The sequence below is a fragment of the Misgurnus anguillicaudatus genome, chromosome 3, assembly GCF_027580225.2.
Source record: "Misgurnus anguillicaudatus chromosome 3, ASM2758022v2, whole genome shotgun sequence".
In the NCBI taxonomy this organism is placed as follows: Eukaryota; Metazoa; Chordata; class Actinopteri; order Cypriniformes; family Cobitidae; genus Misgurnus; species Misgurnus anguillicaudatus.
The window spans coordinates 8,248,192-8,269,769 of NC_073339.2; the positions used below are offsets into that span (position 1 = coordinate 8,248,192).

General features: G+C 37.7%; 2 protein-coding genes across 2 annotated transcripts in view; one reads left to right on the plus strand and one right to left on the minus strand.

The window, feature by feature from the left end:
* Window positions 1–21,578, plus strand: part of rnaseh2a (ribonuclease H2, subunit A) — an 88,949-nt gene that overhangs the window by 5,590 nt on the left and 61,781 nt on the right. The gene's annotated exons all lie outside the window — the stretch shown is intronic.
* On the minus strand, window positions 3,295–5,345 carry dand5 (DAN domain family, member 5). The gene is made up of 2 exons (XM_055204469.2): window positions 4,397–5,345; window positions 3,295–4,034 (listed from the first exon to the last, which is right to left on the minus strand). Exons 1-2 carry the CDS (start codon window positions 4,868–4,870, stop codon window positions 3,759–3,761), a joined length of 750 nt encoding a protein of 249 aa, XP_055060444.2. The 5' UTR covers window positions 4,871–5,345; the 3' UTR covers window positions 3,295–3,758.

Here is a 21,578-nt window from a genome sequence, read left to right on the forward strand (position 1 = left end):
GACAAAGTAAGTTCAGTTTTGATCTTTGACCTTATGATATAGTCAGCATAAAAGTTGAATATCTTTCATTCCATATGTTACATTACATAACATATTGCATTTGCCAGGTTCTTTTAAGTTGCATAGGGGCTTTGTAGACATGCAGGCACCATAGCGTACCATTGTAAACTATAGTAGGATAAAACTAAAGATTTGGAAGCTGGTGGTGCCCTGCGGCACAGACTCCCAATGGCAATCAAGTGCCAGCCTTGCCCAGCTGCTCCCTGGCACCCGTGCCACATCCATGTCATTCCGACCGCACCATCTCTAAGTTTACCCTGGCATTTCACACAAAGACCCCGAGGCACACAAAAAACCCGGTCCCTCTCTCCATGCTTAGAGCAGTCGGTCCAACCGATCCACCATCCAGCCATGGACCGACTTCAGAACCTTATCCGCATTTCAAAGGCTTCGATTATTAAAAAGGTGCCATATGCAAAAGTCCAACTGGTGCACTCTCAGGAGATACGCAGCGTTGGCCACGTTTGGACCGATTAAAAGCCGAGTAATAAATTGTATAGGCTAATATGTTGGCTGTTTATGCATTATTATGCATGCAACCATAAAAGGTTTACATATTAAAGCTTGTTTCATTCGTATACTCCAAGAAAATTTCCCAAGCTGCCCATTAGACCGATACAACATGCTGAAGATATCATTTGATTTCGCCACAAACCAATCCCACGGTGTTCGAATCACGCACACCAATTTCCTGTAATGCAGTTTTAATGGCGCATCTCTCTGGCGTGCGATTTCACCCTCAACCTTACACAAATACTTTCCAACCCGTGTTCACATTGTTGTCATTGTTTACCTTTAACGGCTTTTCTGACGCTGGTTAGATTTCCCTCAAGCACCGGTTCTTGGCAACGGAGCTGCGCTCGCTCAAATTAAAAAACAGGGCCCTGCAGCGTGCAGCGTCGTCATGGCAACGGCAGCAAGGTACTGTATAGAAAAACCTTCACATCTGTTGCGCACTTTCTATTAAATCATTTACTCAATTTACCCAAAACTAGACTTCAGGAGAGCCACAGTAGACAGGGGGAGGGTACCTTTTATACTTAAAAGCGCAATGCAAATTGCAGTAGGTCTGTGAAAGCAGTTTTGACAGACTGCCAACGCTACGTAAAGCACCCCCTTGTTTCCCCTCGGGCGATTTTTCAGTATAGGATGAGTAAACTCGAGCCTTTTTTCCAGGTGCCAGAAAATCGATGAATAAAACTTTTATTTTTTTCTCACACGCGTTTTTAAGGGCTGAGGTGCAGCTGTCGGTTAGGGTGATGGGAATTCCCACAGTATTGAATGGAGTATAGTTAGGATCATCTCCCTGTGTAACAACACTTAACGTCACATGGAGAGGATGACGTGCATTTTGATGTTAAATGATGGTCTAATTAAGACAGCAAATTAGATTGGGGATGGTTATTGAGTTCCCCTGCTGTAAAAAAAATGCCTAGGGTGGTTAGTTGTTTTCCTAGCCTAGGCAAGCTGGTTAGGCTGGTCTGTTTTTATGGGTTTTTTGGCATCTGCCAGTTGGTAAGGCTAACTGCATGGCCTTGGCATTTAGATATGGATTATGGAAAATATGTTTACCATAAACGGTTTCAATTACCTAAGGGTTGTATATCTTACATACATTTATATAGGCTAGGTCGATAAAGCACCATGCTTATATGATTTTCATCGTTTTAAAGGAATAGTTCACCTAAAAATAAAAATTCTGTTATCATTTATTCCCTCTCATGTTGCTACAAACCTGTATACATTTCTTTGTTCTGATGAACACAAAGGAAGATATTTTGAGGAATGTTTTAACCAAACCGATCATGAGCCCCATTCACTTCCATAGTAGGAAAAAAGAAAGCTATGGAAGTGAATGTGGGTCATGAACGGTTAAGTTACAAACATTACATTAATAATGTTGTATTAAAGGGGTGATTCAATGGTATTTCATGCATTCTGACTTATTAACATAGCTATAGAGTTGTTTCCTCATGCTAAATGTAGGCAAAGTGTCAAAAAAGCAGTTTGGCGTGTTATAGAGTATTTCTGTGCCGAATGCACTTCGCCAGGGTTCGTACAAGTTTCAGAAAGTTTTTTTCGATTACAGGTCCAGTAATCCTGACGTTTTAGGGGTTTCTATGTATCACTTCTTTTTATGGGCACTTCCCCCAGAAAACCCCGCCCACTCATCAATCAGCGGGAGACGCTAGAACTTACAAACATCACATCACACGACACAGCTTTGTTTAATTTCAAAACTCAACAATGGCACGAAAGAAGAAGTGTGTTTTTGGATGTAAGGAGAAGAAAACCAGCCTTATGAAAACAGTGGATATAGTTTATTATCCGGGGTAACAGCAGAGTTTTGCGTGTGTGTTTGTTTAACGCTGGATTTAATTGAAAAGTGTCAACCGGGTCATGAGTTGCATGCGGTAAGCAAGACTTCTGTCTTATGTTTGAAATAGGCGCTTGCATATTATATAAATGACACGAACGTGTAGTGAATCATAAGTTAAACAGTCTTGTATAAAGTGTTGCATGACTCGTACTCGCTCCTCTCGTGGTAGTAACTCCTCCTTCTTAATTTTTTCGTATGTTACCGGAAAGATTCGGTAAAGATAATCTTTCTTTTATAAATCTGATTAAACTAAAGACTCTTCGGAGATATAAAGGATGTAATACTACTCTATATGTACTCCAGATTAAAATCAGAAATGCAGAAACAGCACATGTTATGTGAGCTTTAAAAGAAATGTAAACACCAATGTGTTTTTTAAATGCTTTTATTGACATCCCAAAAACAAAACCCTGATATTGCAGCTAGAATACATCCTTACATCTCAATGTAAAATATTACATTGGGTAAATACAGGTAAATTCACCATGTTTTGGATATAGGCATCAAGGTGGGCATCATTTAACAAATTCATCTCTGAATCATTTTCATACAGCAGCGACACTTACTGGTGAAACTGCGTCATTACATGTAATTCCATTTAATCCATTCAATAAATTAAACTCATCTTAAACTAATCTCGTAGGAATAGCATTGTCATTACACAAAGGTACAGCTGAAATACTGTATCAGACAAACATTTACCCCTGCATTCACAGGGACTCATTTTCAGCATAAACCAAATCTGATTTAGATTTGCTGTCAGACACACACGACATTTATCACAAGAATTCATGCCTGAGGAAACTGAGTGCTCACACTCTCCCCGACTCTCTTCTGCCCCCCCCCCACACACACACACAAACACAAAGAGAGAATATCATCAACAGTTGGTTGTCATGATATTTCTACAAGTGAGGATATTGGGCCTCAGCACACACACTGAAACAGCTCAAATCAGCATAAGTTGGTTGGCTGGTCTATGCTGGTTTCAGGTGGTCCTCTCATCTTGGCAAAGCTGGTGTACAGCTGGTCCTCCAGTCTGAAGAGCTAAGACACTGTCATAAAAATGTTCCCAAACTGTCACTTAGGTGGTACCCTTTCAAAAAGTACACCTTTGCACCAAGAGAGTTCTTTAGCCATGGGGTACATATTGGTACTAAACGTATACATATCTGTACCTAAATTGTAAATATTAGGACCCTTTCAAGGGCACTGCCAGAGTGACAGGAACAATTTTTCTGACAGTGTAAAAAAGTGGTCAAATCTCGAAACTATTTTAGTCTGCACCTCAAAAGCCCCTAAAAGTTCAAATATGGTTTCATAAATGAGACTTATCAGTGCTCTGAGGTTTGACCTCCCCGCTACCAGTTTGGCATTGGCACTCTTCGACGACCATGACGCGTCTCTGTCGCACTACTGTCCCGCAGCGCAGGGGCACGAGCACAGTGCGTGATTTGGAAGGGCCACAGCGCGTGCAGTGCGCCTCCCGCTGTCCTAGAGACTCCCCGCCGGAGGGCACGAACATAGAGCTGCACTGACCAAAACACAAATGATTGTGAACGGTCACCGTCTCACAGCCCTCCTCCGTTATGCGCTGTCAACAGAAAGTATGGAAACACGTGACTCAGTGCACCGAACTAAACAAAAATACCATAAAGAAAATTTGCATTCAACTTTTTTGTTTCAGAAAATTTTCTGTATAGTGATTAAATACTCTTCAGACAAAAAATATTGTTATTTTAAAAACATTTTTTTATGGGGAACCAAAAATAGTTATTCTATGGGATTGCTGCAAAATAACACTTTTAAGCGTATTACTAATTCAATTTAATAACCAGTTCAATTGCTGAAAATAGAAAATTTCCGATTTTGCATGCATTTTAAAACAACAAATTGCAATGAAATAAAAATGACAAAACAAAAATAAGTGGCCAAGTTGTTCTTCAATATATATACCTGTGTGAATGGTACTGCGGCACAGCTCTGTTTGGTCATCTTTTTAGGATTGACGCGTAGCGCCACGTCCTCTCTGCCTCGCTCGCTTTTGTGCGTCACTCTCCGCCACATATCGAGTCTCTGTTTCTTTATTGCGTCTCCGGTGCTGCTCGCGCCCAGGTGATGGAGCAGGGCATCGGGTTTGTTATGGGTCAGGACAGACGGTCCGGGACGCCCGAGGTTCAAGAAAGCGGGAAACGCGCTGCGGGTCCTTGATGGCGCGTGATTCCCAAAGGCGCCGGGAGCGCGCCGCAGAAAATGAGGGCTCAGTTTCACAACTCTGACGGATCCCCGAATAGGTTCGTCTGGTCCATTTCCCGAAGATTCAAAATCTTGCCCGGGATGTCTGTGAAAGTTACGCAAGGCAGTGCGTGGAAAAGCGCAAACCAAAGTGCCCAGTGACAAAAGGATGAAAAAGATCACTTGAGAGTTCATTTTTCAAAAAATCTTAAAATAAGACGTTTTGTGAATAATCTTGCTTGAGGTTCAAGGTCCCATATGGTTACCTTGCTGTCGTTGTGGAGATGAAACCTGAACTGGCCACATATATACCCAACGGGTTCTTTCATGGCTACTGCAATAATTCTCATCATTGCTTTATTAGAGGGGCGCATACCTGCCAGATTAATGTGAAGATTTAATGACCGCTTTCACAACAGGTGAGCTTTAGAGAGATGGTGACACCGTGGGAACTGAACAGCGTCTCTTTTGTGTGCTTTAAACGCATAAACACAAGAGTTTTCCTAATAGCTTAATAATAATAATAATTTTAGCTTGCAAAATTTTTGCTATATAAATTAACAAAATTAAAACAACGTTAAAGTTATACAGAATAATATAAAATATAATAACATTTTTGAAACGTTTGGGTATTTTTTGTATATTTGCTAAATATTATTGAATCACTACAAAATAAAATAAAACTATATTTTCTTTATATTTTTAAAATGTTAGAACGTTTCTGTATGTCTGAATTGTTCACATTTTTGGACGTCTTCATTTGAAAAATCAGATTTTTTTTGTATCTTAATTTTTTTACTTTTTCGTTTTTTCTTTACATATTTTCGTTTCTTAATTTTTTATTAAATAACTTTTCTGAATGAATTATTTTTTAATAACAGACCTTTCAGTATACTTGTTTAATTTTAAAATATTTGTACTGATTTTTTTTGCCAGAGTATCTTCATTTCTTTTTTTTAAATATCTTTTTTTCCGGAATATATTTATGTTCCTTAATATTTTGTGTAAATATCCGATTTTTTTCTGAGTATTTTTACCAACATTATTAATAATACTTTTTTTAAAAAATATGTTATATTCTCGCACGATTGTAAAAAAACGGTAATGCGCAATGATCACCTACTTATGTGTTTATGGCTGAATAACGCGCTTTCTTTCTCACGGCTTCTGAAGTGTTTTTGAAGCACCTGCGCATCTGTAGTTCAAACAGATAAAGTCAAGTCAGATATAGAGCTCAGGTGATAAGTGTTTCTCACCTGCAAGACCACGGAACATGGCAAGTATAGCCTAGATATCACAATTACGACCTTTTCCAAGAATCCCCAAAAGACTTTCCCAAGGGAACAGGGCAGCTCGATTGATGCATTTATTTATTTCGTGTATGATACAGTATGTTATTGAAAACAAATATATACACTTTCATCTTTTAATTTTGGACCACAGCAAATAATGTTTATTACAAATTAATAAAGTATACCTTCAGTATCTGTAGAACATGTAACCCAGGGGCCATTTATTTGACTTTTGAACAAATTTAAATAATGAAAATCAGAGTATCAAACTATCTCTGTAAAAAACTAACATCTAATTAAATAGCTGCAAACCCTGTTAAAGTCAACTTTATTGCAATATATAGGATTTATCAATCCCATACAATTTCTCAAAGATTTGTTGGGTCAGCATCTAGCAGGTGAAGCCAATGGTTTTGTGTCTAGCCCATCTGTATGACTCTAGATGAGGAACATGTATATTTAATTTGGTTTGTTGTGGCAAGGGAAGCTCCTCCTGGCTCGGGTAAACAGTCTTTGTTGGCCAAGGAAAGACTGAGGATGATGGAAATCTCCGGATGTGTCATTCTCTGATATCTGATGGAGAGCTTTAGTCTGAAAGTGACAGATACATGCATACATACATATATATACACACACACACACACACACACACACACAGACACAATGAGTTTAAACACAAGTAAAACCAGATTTGGCAGATTTTCAAATAATAAGGTTCCTGACAAGGGCAAAAGTATAGCCAAACACTGCACACATAGCCTACATCATACTGACCATGATGTGCCAGGCATTTGAAATGTGATTTTCTTCTCTGTATAGTCTGTGGACATTTGACTCGGCTCTCTGAGTAAAGGTTCGAGACCTGAAACAAGAGACAGAGAGAGATGTGTTGCATGTTAAATAACAACAGCTGTATGCTTAAGGATCTGCATATTTGATATTTGCAAACAAGCTTTATGTTCCTGTCTGTGAAATCACTTGACTTTAGCCGTTTTTTCACGGACTGGGTCACATTGTAATCTTGTGTGCTGTATGTACACTCAACTCACTCCAATTCTGCTAAACTCAGTTTAGAGCCCATAGCTCTTAATCAATTGCAGTTACAAACAAGGCCACCAGGTGGAGACAAAAACCTACAACAGAAAACAGTGTCAAACCAAAGCCAGACAAAATTGATGTGGTTAAATCTTAAATAGACTGAACTCTACAATGACCATTAGGCAGATCACGCAGATTAATGGCAATAAGGACAACTATTTCATAACCTAAATGGCACCAAGTCACACAGAAGCAACACGTCAAATAATACATAATATTAAAATAAACTGAAAAACAGCTGATAGTTTAACTTGCAAACACACTGTTGTTTACTACCTGGGTTTTTGTGGTTTACACTGTTAGAAAAAATGGTCCCTAGCTATCACTGGGGAGGTACCTTTTCAAAACGGTCCTAATTTGTACCTGTTAAGTACAGATATGTATACATTTGGTACCAATATGTACCTTTTGGGGAACTTTTAGCTGCAGCGCTGTACTTTTTGAAAGGGTACCACCCCAGGGAGCATTTTTTCTGACAGTGTAAGTTATAAGAAGTAACGCTCCACTCACCGCACCGTTACCCTGCATCCTCCACTTTGACATCGTCCACCGAATACAAACCTTTTTTATGTTGTGCATTGGTTCAGTGGCAGGGATGTTGTTGGCATTGTCCTGGAGAGAGCAACCACAGAGCAGGATTTAGAAAACAGAAGATGAGATTTGCTGACCAAATCACAAACACACACACACATACCTAGCTTAACCCAAATTTGCTTGTACATGGCACTGAATTGTCAAAACACCTCACAAAATGTTTGCTACAGGTGGAAAAATGCAGAGAATTAAACCTGATCTGATTTTTTTATGACTGATGACAGTTTTAGAGGCAGTGTGTAAACGTGATGACACAACGTAAGGTCGGATTTAAATTTCAGGATGAGAATTTCGTGCACTTTAAAAAATGCAGCTGTAAGATAAAACAACTTGGTTTTGTAAGTCAATTTAACCTGAATAGTTGACATATAAATTAAGTTAAAAAGCTTCAACTAGTTTTTAAAGTAGTATAAAGTAGCATAAAATATATGTTGATCTGACAAAAATGCTGCATTTTTTTGTACAAATTTTAAGTATAATCAACTTGGTTTTACAAGTCATTTCAACTTACTATTTTTTTTATCTTGTGAGGAGTTGCTGTAAAGTTAAGTAAATTCAACTTTGTTTTTTAAGTTTCAGCACCTCATCACTAGTCAAGATAAAAAATACGGTAAAATGACTTTGATTATACTTAAAAATGGAAGGCAAACGGGATTTTTTTAGAGTGTAAGTTGACTGTACTCCACTTTATTGAGTAAACTCGTTCCTTCAATTTAACTGAGTAATGGGGTTTCCCATAAACTTGCATATTTAAGTTTACTCAACTTGGCTGTCATAAAGTCTGTACTTATTACCCAAATTGATAAACTCAATTACTTTGGTGTTCATATAGTGTATTTACTTAAAGGTGCCGTAGAATTTAAAACTGTATTTATCTAGGCCTCGAACACGATTGTTTCCTCCTCCTTATGTAAACCTTGTGCATGCAAAAGACCACTGGAAAACAGACCAATCTTCTCAACATAACACAGACTGTGACGTCACAGTCACGATGTACGCTCCAACATTAAATTACACTTAAAATGTATTACATTTTTTTACAATGCTAAAAACAAAGTTGTAACTGCTGAATTAGCACTATATGCTAGTAACAGTTAATGCTATATGCTAACATTTAGGCTAAAGTTCTACTTTGTTTATGCAGGTCCATACTGAAAAAACTCCACTCAGAAACGTCCATTAAAAATTATTCCTCGAACACTGTATCTTTACATAGGGTCTGCAGGGTTTCCCGCAGAAAATGTGTTATTTAAGGTGCTAGGGTTGGGCGGGTGGTCGGGACCGTGGGCGTGGCAATCAAAGGGGCGGGGCGTATGCGTCATGATGAAAATTAAAATATTTTTATTTAAAACACTCAAATAAAACTTAATTTTGAAGAAACTATGACAAAAAAATGAACACGTACTAGATTATTAATGAATTCAATGTTTTTACCTCTAACGGGAATAGCTGCGTGGTGAAGTGAAACTAAAGGGTTAATAAACAAAAACGAAAGCAGATGTTGTAGAATGTCTGGCGAACGATGATAGATAGCGCAAAAATTGTAAAAACGTATTATTTCCCACTATTAATTACATTATCTTAAAGGAGTGTAACTACTGTAGCATGTAAATAATGCACATATAATAAAGTGAACAAAGTATATCTAATCAACATGCACGTGAAACCTAGCTAGCAGGTTGCTCAAACAACAAAATCACCAGCTAACTTTAAAATTGCAAGAACTATAGACTAATACAATAACTTTCTTAAATAACCCCAAAACATAAGTCCACTTACAGTTCTCAGGACACGTGTTTTATCAACTGGCTATCCTCCAGACATGACGGACCACGTCTTTTTCATTTCGGTCGTGTGGTGCGCGTGCACGCTCGCGGTGTGAAGCGCGTCCGCGCTATTCTCCGAGATGTTTTATCAACTGGCTAGTTATCCTCCAGACAGTGACGTCCGGACCACGTCTTTTTCATTTCGGCCATGTGGTGCGTGTCCCCGCTCGTGGCGTGATGCGCGTACGCGCTATTCTCCGAGATGCACTTGACGGCCTTTTGTGCAGCAATTTTTTTCTTTTTTTTGGACGACCTAGTTAAGGCGGTAGGGTTTCTAAGCTTAGGCGGGCCGCCTTAACTGAAATGTGCTGCGGGAAACCCTGGTCTGTTTACACACAAACAGAGCTACAAAACTGAACTGCTATGAGAAACAGCCAATCAGAGCACAGCTTAACATTATTATTCATGACCCTTCCAAATAAGGTAATAATTTCATTCTAAAGGCAAATGCTAGGGTTGTAAATGGACATAGAAAACCATCTCTGGATAATTTTTGCACTTAATAAAGTCACAAACCTTATATGTAGAATAATTTAACAGATTATTTCAATGCATTCTTTGGCACCTTTAAAAACTAAAATAATACATTCATTGACAGGTCTGTGAGATTATTAAAACACAATGAAGTGTTTTAATAATAATACATATACTGTGACAACACTGTTTACAACATTGATCAATGCTAAATAATATCTCTTAGCCAGCTCAAACGCAGAATGCATTTAAAAGTGAATTTACACAAGAGGAAAACAAACATGAGGTCTTCGCTATTAGATGTGGTGGCCCATGAGAAAGCTGTATGTGTGTTTGTGGCTGGTTTGGTAATTCTAAGAATCTCACAGGAATGATGAGAAAGAACGGTGTGTTCTCAGGAATATGTTTTTCGTGTCAATATGTGTGGGTATTAATAGTGTGCACTCTCTCTTCTTCCTCAGAAGGCCGCTGAACATTTATCACTGACCACAAACCACAGACTGAACATCATGTTCAAGCGCCTGTGCTCATATGTATGCATGTATATATGCGTGAGCATCTCATGAGGGGGAAATGTGGTGATGTTTGCAGACAGGGTTCTTGGAACTGAATCTGGGACTTACTGCAGAGGGGACGGAGAGACAAATCCAGTATTGATGGTCATGTAGTTACACATCGAGATAGCATTTACATTAATGCACGTTTATCCAAAGCGACTTTCGGGTGCATTTTATATCAGTATGTGTGTCGAACCCATGCTGCTGAAACAACGGTCTACTAAAGATGCACTGCTTTGAATAAAAGTGTCTAGACTAGAGCATGTTAATCAATCTATCCAGTTAACCCAGTTCAATAAAGACACACATTGTCAAAGTTGCACAAAATACCCACAATCAGGGTCATTTCTGACCAGCAACCGTTGCGAAAACAGCACTGTTGCCAGTTACCATACAAGAAGCCTTTATTGTAACCAGAAATCAACAAACACAGAACTGAATGAGTCAAAGCAATGTTTTCAAATGAGTAAAAACTTTCTGAGATGAGTAGATTAAGTACTACAGAGCCGGAGAGCTTCGCAACCAACATCCGTGGTTTATTCTTATTGTCAACGAGATTAAATATCACTCAGAGCTATATTAAGAAATATCCGTTTGTTTCGGTATTTTTGAATCAAAAACAACAGTGAAGACGCGTCACTAGGGTGCGCTGCTGAGCCGCTTCACTTCAAGCTCCTGTCAAACCTCAGGTTTAATCAATATGAATCGAGAACCAAATTTTTGTAAAGTAAATCAAAGCTTAGTGTTTTTGTCAGTGCAGAGAAAGGCTATTAAAGGTCTTGCTCATATCAAATCATTCATTTAGGGTTCAAAATGGTTACAAATAATGCATTTACATTTAGGCATTTAGCAGACGCTTATGTCCAAAAGATTAGGAAACAATAAAAGCGATGTGACATAGGGAGCACAGCGATTAAAAACGTATTATTTTTATCTTAATAAACAATACAGAGGTCAAGCGTCTGTGCAAACAATTCAGTTTAGTTTTTGTGAAAATTCTGCGTCTGAGGAAAGTAAATGTGAAAATTGCTAAATGAGTACATTCGCTGACCGTATGGATCCACTGGGTATCCAATATTTACATACACAATTGGTTATACAGGTCTTTAGTTTTGCGGTTTTATAAAACATTTGTGTGGAAGAATTATCTGTCCTTTATGTCTACAGAAAAGCGAACAATAAACAAGGTTCTCATGGGTCCTTGAAATCCTTGAAAGTTTGTGAATCTGGGGGGGGGATTCAAAGTCCCGGGAAGTTCCCGAAAATATCCATACATAGATACAGGTCATTGAAAGTGCTTGAATCTATTTTATTCAAGAAGTTTTCTGGAAAAAAAACATATTATTCCCTGTGTAGTGTAGGATAATATCATAAAATTTTAGACTTTTTAAGCAAACATGCTAAACTGTTTGCTTTAAATGCTTATATCTTCTGTATGTGAATGTTTATTCATACCAAAATGCTTTTTTGCATAGTTGTGTTTGACACATGAAAATGTCTCTGGTTACGTATGTAACTGTTGTTCCCTGAGAAGGGAACGAGACGCTGCGTCTCCCTTGCCATACTTCCTGCATCCTTGTAAAGCCATCTTTGGCAATATTTCAGATAACGATATACTTCCTGGCTCCCGCGTCACCCCGTCTTTGTCGTTAAGCCTCACCATTGGTTGAATTTGATATAAACATTCAGACGCACGTACCCTTGGAGGCGTTCCCAAAGTGTCACCGCAGTGACGCAGCACGAGTTCCCTCGAAAGGAAACTGTAACAATGTATCTTAAAAGGTAACATGATGTAATCTTGCTCTCACTTGAAATGTCCCCACATTTAGTCCTTGAATTTGAGGGTATTGGACCTGGAAAGTCCTTGAATTTGAATTTAACTAAGGTGTGGGAACCCTGAATAAAGTTTTTAATCGTGTTTTCATGTAGCTTTACTCATAAAATTTTTTAGAATCCGATCATTTACTGACTCCTATGTCATCAAAGATGTTTATGTCCATCAAATTCCATCCACAATATGAAGAATAATCCTAGAATGTTTTCCTCAAAAAACGTAATTTCTTCTCGACTGAACAAAGAAAGACATAAAGATCTTGGATGACATGGGGTTTCATTGTGTGTTTGCACAGTAATGCAGCGTGCACACTGCTAGAGACTTTGTCACTTGATTTTTTTCCCAATAAAGCGTTCCTAATTGTGATTGTCCTATTATCAATTATAAAAAAAAATTAAAAAGTAACTTTCCCCTCAGTAACTTACGAAAGACGGCTGACATGAACTCAACTGCTTCACTCTGAATCGTACTCGCTCGCAAGAGTCACTTATTATTTGCATAAAATTAAACGTTTCTTAACTTTGCCGTGTAGCTGGACACGCCCACTTCCTGTGGCCTATGGTCACTGTTGTTTGTGTCAACGGTAGTTTGAGATTGCATTGCTCTGCCGCTGCTAGTTGCTAGCGCTGTGCGTGCAGCCTAAAGTCACAATGAAACGTCTATTTTCCCCGTGGTGACGAATATCCAAGTGAAACGGCTTCTGGGATGAAAAAAAGGCAGGGCTTGACTTGAATTCATCCATTGAGAATTGATTGGATTATTTGAAGTTGGTTCATGTTCCTATTTGCGAACCACTGCGATCTTATCCCAGACCCTGCCCACCGGCCATACCATATGACCGGAAGAAGAAAGAGATAGTTTTGAGGAACGGAGATTTGCATTTTTGATTAAAGATTATGAGGGGACTTAAATTTTTAAACTAGAATGAAGCTCACAGATCATTTGTAAAAAAAAAACACAATATTCCAACTAAAGAAATATTGTTTTTATTTCAATTTCATTGCGACTTTAAGAAAACAGATTAAATACACCATTTAAAACTCCTCTTCAGTGGTGACTTCTCTTCCGAGGGGCGCGAATTTAAAATGTTTTCGGAGTGTCGTGTGTTGCTCAAAATCAGGATTCCCACACCTTAGTTAACATCAAATTCAAGGGCCTTTCAAGGACTTTCCAGGTCCAGTACCCTCAAATTCAAGGACTAAATGTGGGGACACATTTCAAGTAAGAGCAAGGTTACAACGTGTTACCTTTTAAGATACATTGTTACAGTTCCCTTTCCAGGGAACTCGCGCTGCGTCATGCCAATGACACTTTTGGGACACCTCCAAGGGTAAGTGTGTCTGAATGTGTATATCAAATTCAACCAATGATGAGGCTTAACAACAAAGACAGGGTGATGCGGAAGCCAGGAAGTATATCACTATCTGAAATATTGCCAAAGACGGCATTACAGGGATGCAGGAAGTATGGCAAGAGAGACGCAGCGCGAGTTCCCTTCTCAGTGAACAACAGTTACATACGTAACCCAAGACATTTTCATTTGTCAAACACAGCTATGCAAAAAAGCATTTTGGTATGAGTCAACATTCGCATACAGAAGATATAAGTGTTTAAAGCGAACAGTTTAGCACGTGTGCTTAAAAAGTCTAGAATTTTTGTGATATTGTCCTGCACTACACATGGAATGGTATGGAGAGGACCTCTTGCATAGGGTGGATTCAAGCAGTATTCAAGTATCTGTATGTATGTTTTCAAGAGCTTCCAAGGGCCTTGAATTTGTTCCCCCAGATTCACAAACTTTTAAGGATTTCAAGGACCCGAACATGACGTGCCGTTTCAAAACATATATTTTGAAATGACGAGCCACACATATGATGGGCTACATACATTTTCGTGCACCCTCGAAAAAGAAGTCACCGGCCGTCACTGCTCCTCTTGCTGGGAGATACACTTCTTCTTCATACTTCAGTCTGTATGTGTGTGAATCCTGCTGTTACTACAAAGAAACTTTTCGTAAAAGAAAGCTTCTGTTCATGTTAAGGTTCTTACAGCTCGAACCTTTAAACAACATTTATTTTTAAGTATATGAGTGTTTGTCGGTCTGTGAATACAAACGTCTCTGTGTTTGTGGATATATTAATGTGGATGTGGGTGTGTCTGAGCATTACACTCTTTCTCCACTCGTGTGTTTAACCGTCGTCCAGCCCCACCAGACTAGACAGTCTGCAAGGAGTCTAGTCGAAACGACACCTGTTTGTCCGCAAACAACCTCTGACAGTGCTGAATCTTTGTGTACCTGTCTGTCAGTCAGCAATTACTTAAAAAAAAACCCTTAGCTTCAATTTCAGACAAATATTTGCTTGGTTCCCGCTCGCACACAAACCCGTCCTTTAACTTTTAAAGCCTCTTTCTCACTCTTTTTTCTCGGTTATCAGTGAGCTCTTGTGTACAGTCTCGTTTTTACAGTCTGATTACCGGACTCTGCTTATCAGTACGGTTGAGTACTGTAGACAGACTGGAACTGCTATCTGATCTGCTCAGACACAACAAGTCATTAAAAGTCTGAGTCTACACGCAGTAATGAGGATTTTTGCAGTGGAGTGTAGTTGGTCTAATGTGTGAATCACAGGGTCAATTTTTTGAAATTGATATTTAAACATCATATGAAAGCTGAACAAATAAGCTTTCCATTGATGTATGGTATGATGAGATTGGAAAATCTGGAATCTGAGACTGCAAAAAAATCAAAATACTGAAAGTCTTTAGCAACACATATTAGTAATGATAAATACATTTTTGATATATTTACAGTAGAAAATGTACAAAATATCTTCTTAGAAAATGATCTTTACTTAATATCCTAATTGACATTTTAAAAAAATTCTAATTTTGACCCATAAAATGCATTTTTGACTATTACTAAATATACCCGTGCGACTTATGATTGGTTTTGTGTTCCAGTGTCATATTTTGTGTTATGTGGATAACTTTCATTTTGTAAGTAAATTAACGCTTTGGGTTCTATCATATGCCATCCATGTCCAGAGGTGGAAAGTAACGAATTACATTTACTCACGTTATTGTAATTGAGTAGTTTTTTTGTGTATTTTTACTTTTTTGAGTAGTTTTTAAAATCTGTACTTTTACTTTTACTTAAGTATGTTTTATTTAAAGTATTGTACTTCACTACATTTTAAATCATATCCGTTACTGAGTAAAAAATATTTTAAAAAGCAAGGTGATAAAGACACGCAACGGATGTAAATGGGCGGGGCCCGGGGAACGTGCAAAAAGAACCATGGAGACGGACGAGACAGGCGCGTGCTAATGCAGACCCGCCTCAGTTCAAATCTTATGAAAGAAACCCCTGGTCATAATTAAGCGACCACTTTCCACTGAAGTGAAGCGAGTGTTTCATTTCTATGAAAGGTAGGATTCATGCTCTTAAGTACGAAATTGCACGACGCGTTTTTAATACCATGCGCATTATCTTCCGAAGTCTAGCAGCTTCGCGTCAAGTCAAACACAACTTCAAAACATCCTCGAGAATGCGCAGGTCATTACACATTAGAGAGAGAGAGAGAGAAAGAGAGAGAGAGAGAGGAATAAAGGTCATCAGGTACCCAGGTCAGGGAAGTAAGAAGATAATAAACGTGTCAAATGTATATAGACATGGCACTCATCTCATTATATGCTCATTTAAACTATATATAGTTTAATAAAATAATGTATGTTACCAGCAATACATCAATTACAACTTTACTATAGTGATTGTATTTACAAGCTGCTGACCACCTTCAAAAGTGCATAACTCACATTTAAAAATCATTAAACAATTCCATAAATGTTTCTTACTTTAAAAAAGCTTTTTATTTTATTAACTTTTTGTTATTGCACTTTAATTGTAAAGATGTTCCTACAATTAAAAACAACTAGTTTGAGATGTATATTCGTTTTTTAACTATAGTAGAATCCTCCACCTCTTCCCGCTGTAAAAAAGTAACTTTTACTCTGAGTAAAGTTAAAATCACTTACTTTTTACTTTTACTTGAGTAGATTTTTAGACAAGTAACTTTACTTTTACTTAAGTAAAATATTATTAAAGTAACTTTACTTTTACTTGAGTACAATATTTTATTACTTTTTCCACCTCTGTCCATGTCCATCAGCAGTTAAATACTTGAAAAATATATATTTTTTTTACCTATAAATTGTTATACTAAACCGCAAAAGCCGTTCAAAACTGAGTGCATGTAAAACAATTTGGATAAACGACGTTGCGCAAAATGACCATAGATCTCATTCAAACTTGTGTCCCTTGTGAGTACATAGACCTGGATACAACTCGACTGTGGCAGTCACATTGATCATAGCGCTCCCTAATGTGTGGTTCAGTTTCTTTACTTTTACGTTTTGACTTTTATCATTTGCAATGTTTCTAGTTGCATCTTTCGTGATTTTGCATCTGTCCAAAGAAGTCGATTTTGTTTAGGGGAGGTTATTGCAAAAAAATAACACTTAGTGGGTTTTGCAGCGAAAGACTTAAAATTTGTTAAATACTAATAAAATGACCAAATACGTGAAAATAAGGCATTTCAATTATTGACGAAGAAATGTGGACGTTAACTTCAGGTGTGCTCGACTTTTAAGAAGAGGGTCTGTGGAAACGTCCGTAACTTTTATATTCTGACTTTTATCATTTGCAATGTTTCTAGTTGCGTCTTTAGTGATTTTGCAATTGTTTACGAAGTCTTGTCCAAAGAAGTCAGTTAAGGTGTTTGCAAGAACCGCACTTAGTGGGTTTTGCAGCGAAAGTGTCAAATTTGTTAAATACTAATGAAAAGACCAAATATGGGAAAATAAGGCATTTCAATTATTCGACTAATAACATTTTTATTGCCATTAAAGTGCTCACAGGAAAACATGTCAAGAGTTTTGTACCCTATTCAAATTTAACGTATCAGTGATATTTTGGATCAGTGATTTTATTTTTAATTGTGCAATTTCTAGAAGACTGATGTTTTGAAGAAGTGGTATGAATGCCATTGACGTGGGCATGGGTGCGAGTTTTAGGAACAAAGGCCGTCTATGTTTAAATGTTCCTCACAGATTCCTCTTTTCTTTTCTCTGTTACAGTTTACAGATGTGTTTCCTTCCTGAAATTAAAAGTAGTACTTCTCTATCTCTCTCGTCCAAACACAAAGTATGGAGGAGGCAGAATTGTGTAAAATGATCAGTAAAATGCACTATGGTTTTACTGTGTCGTTCACTCCCTTTGGACGCCTCAATCTTGACCCCTTTACCATAAACTTTTACCATAAATCTGCAGAAATCATGTGAGAAATCTGGACCCTCGTGCTGTTGGATCTGTGAAATAGATGCAAAAGCCTCTAAATGCCACCTCCCTCAAAAACTAGATACTGATATTAGCCACTTTTACTCAGTAATTCTGGTAAATTACCATGCATTTACCAGAATGAAATTTACCAGTTAATACAAAAATGTGCACACACGCAGTGATGTTCAGTCTTTTTACCAGTAAGATATCATTCACACATCAGTATCAAAATACCGGTAAACTCGGTGAGTAAGTGGAAGTTGCCTGTGACTAAACAACATTGCATTAGGCGACGTCAAACAAAACCTGCGCCTTAAACAACAATACTGTTTGCACGTTAGGCTTCACAAAGGGAGTACTAAGGAAGTCGTCAATTCGGCAAATAGATGGCAAGCTGTTTTAAACAACTTTTGTGAAGAAATGTGGACGGTAACTTCAGGTGTGCTTGACTTTTAAGCAGCGGGTCTGTGGAAACGTCCGTAAACAGTGCGGGAGTAAACGCGTCATCTGTATCAAAATGCTATGATTGGCCCGAAGCTGTCAGCATGGTCTGACGTCGTCCATTCTAAATGCCGGTAAAGACTGTATGTGTGAAAGGGATTATTGACTGAATGCTCTCTGCATATACTATGTTTAGAGGTTTTTGCCAAAAAAGCTCTTAGAGGGTTTTGCAGTGAAAGACAATCAAATTTGTTAAAAGCGGGTTGCATGATCTCTAAAACGCCTCTACCCCAATAGAATCTGGACCTTCTTTTGATAGACCTGCACCACATATACCCAATCCAGCAGGGTTCCCACGGGTCCATGAAATCCTTGAAAGTTTGTGAATCTGAGGAAAAAAATTCAAGGCCCTGGGAAGTTTTTGAAAATATCCGCTTCGCGTCGTGCCTAACAACGCCCTTCAGCTGTTACTTATTCACGATACAGCACAGCCTCTCGTACCTTATTGCTTACTTATAGACCGTTTCAGCAGTAACAACATAAACAAGTGGCTGTCGCGGTCTGCACGTAACTTCTGGTAAACTCCGCTAATAATAAATAACAACAAAGTACTTTAAACGTAGTTTATTTATATAACAAGCAAAAAAACAACAACACATAGATTACCTAGGAAACCAAAACATTTGTTATTTTCGACGAGGCATTTGTTCAAGACATCAGTTTAGCAACTAGTCAGACCATTAAAAAAACGAAACCGGAAGTAAGGTTCGGATCCAGACGTGTATCACGTGCATCCGATGAAACCGTCCATACACACACACACACACAGTTTTAGAAATATGCATTTGCCAGACACTTTTATCCAAAGCGGCTACAGTGCATCCCAGCTACGCACTTTTTATCATTATTTGTGTTCCCTGGGTTCAAACCCATGACCTATTGCTAAACTACAAAAACACAAATACAGTCACCAAACTCCACAGAGTAGCACAATAAATGCATTGCAAACATTGTGAAGGGTACTAGTTAACAACTGGTTCAAGCAACTAATACGGATTTTGAAAAGTAGAGTGGATAAATGCAAAAATTATTATTTCTTCATCAGATGGTATCATGCATGTCTATTTATATGACAGCTGGTTGGAGGTCAGCGTATGGTCTTATTGATACTCAGCAAAAAAAGTTGCTAAAAGGGATTTAGCGCAGAAATGCAAGCACCAGAATGCCTCTATTGTTTATGTTTTCTGTGTGCTATTGTTTACCACTTCATTTTAAATAGGATTGAGTCACTGCATGGCTTAACTGCACCGTAATTGTTATGCTGGTGCTCAAAAGGTGTCTTCATGAACAAATAGCGGTCTGTTCATAACTTATTATTTACTGACAGTCAACGCTCAACACCCAAACAATGAAAAAAGACATTGGAGGGAGGGGGGGTTTCAAACGAAGACAATGACAAAGTTTTAATGCTTGGGTGAACTATCGCTATTAAACTTTGATTCAAAAATAGATATTACATATTTCTCAGCTTTCATTTGTGTTTGTTCATAGTTTTGATTACGTTGCTATTTTACGGTGTGGAAAAAGATATATAGAATGTGTAGGTGTATCCAAACTTTCGACTGTTAGTGTACATAAACATGATGACACAAGTTGTCTGGAAGTGTGCCAGCATGCCCACGTATTACCGTATATGACACAGGACCGTAAGATTAAATCAGTGTGTGTGAGAGACAGCAAAAACCACCCATTCCTAGACATGAGGTCATCAATGCTCTCCAACTATTGGCGAAGGCAATACATTTCATTTTCCTTGCTTTCTACACCTGTAAAACACTTGGACCCTCTGGGCATCTCCAACACCAGCACTGTCTGCATGCCATTTAATCTGAGTGATAGGAGCCAAATGAATAGGAGATATAAAGATGGATTTGAGTTGGTGGATAGATGGATGAGGAAACGTTCAGTAAAAAAATAAAAGCCCCTCAAAATGCCTTGACGACACACTTTACTATTGAAACAAGAAGTGTGGGTGGGCATTGACGGGCTAGGGACCTGCTTTTTAAATTGTGTGATAGTATATTTTCAGTTTATGTCATAGTTTTGCACTCAATTATGCAAGTCAATTCAACCTACTTTTTGACTTGTGATAAGTTGATATAACTTGGAAAAACAAGTTAAAATTGTTTAACTTCATTTAAGTTAAGTAACATAAAATATATGTTGATATGATGATGGTCACTGGCAGGTGGTATTAGGGGGAGGGGTTTTACTAACCTATAAAGAATTTTATTGGACAAAAATTTACATACTCCTGAGTACTAGATTAGTCATAATAAATTGCTTTTAACCATTTTCTTAGAGAAAAACTGTACACATTTTTCCAAGGTAAAACATGATTATTAGAAAAGCAATAATGAAGCCCCACCCCCAATCCCAGCATCATGGACAGATCGTACAAAAGCACATAAGATCTTATGAATCACTGTTAAAAATATGCTGAATTTTTGTCAAATCAACATTATATCTTAAAGGGGCCATGGCACAAGACTTTTAAGATGTCAAATAAATATTTGGTGTCCCCAGAGCACATATGTAAAGTTTTAGCTCAAAATGCCATATAAATAATTTATTATAGCATGTTACAATTGCCACTTTGTAGGTGTGTGCAAAAATGTGCCGTTTTGGGTATGCAAATGAGCAGATGAAGTGCAAACACTGATCACAATGATGGTGGTTTGTTTGCAATTGAAACTCAATTGTGCTGTGAATTATTTTTTCTCTCTTTTCCTCTGCACTAAATGGCAGTGCTGTGATTGGATATTGCAGATTAAGGGGTGGTATTTTTAAAATAAGAGCTCCTTATGATATCATAAGGAGAGCCAAATTTCGACGACCTATTTTCTCATGTGCTTGTAGAGAATGGTTTACCAAAACTAAGTTACTGGGTTGATCTTTTTCACATTTTCTAGGTTGATAGAAGCACTGGGGACCCAATTATAGCACTTAAACATGGAAAAAGTCAGATTTTCATGCCATGGCCCCTTAAAGTTAAAGTAACATAATAATGTTAGTTAAACTTGATTTTATAAGTTATGTTAACTTTTTACAAGCCAAACCTTAAAATAGTACATTAAATTGACTTGTAGCATGAACCTTAAACCTTTTTACAGTGTGTACGAATAAACCAATATATATATTATAAATATATATATTTTTTTTTTGCTGTATTCCAGAACTTTTTGCTAGTTTGTCCGATTTCAGTTTTCTAAAAATAAATGCACATAAAAAAATTCAAATTTGGCAGAAATGTCGTCGGTAGTAACAGAATAGAAGAAAAATTATAATTTTATTAAATGCATACACTCTTAGAAAGGATGTGTTCATTCTTTTTGTGTTATGCTTTTAACACATTATGTGCCATTTTATGTTGATTTTGTTTTAAAATA

Excerpts from the sequence above, each read along its gene's own strand:
- dand5 (XM_055204469.2), bottom strand. The coding sequence starts at position 4,870 with ATGAACTCTCAAGTGATCTTTTTCATCCTTTTGTCACTGGGCACTTTG. Across the intron at positions 4,035-4,396 it reads CCGCAGTACCATTCACACAG|CGCATAACGGAGGAGGGCTG; the intron begins GTATATATATTG and ends TTCTGTTGACAG.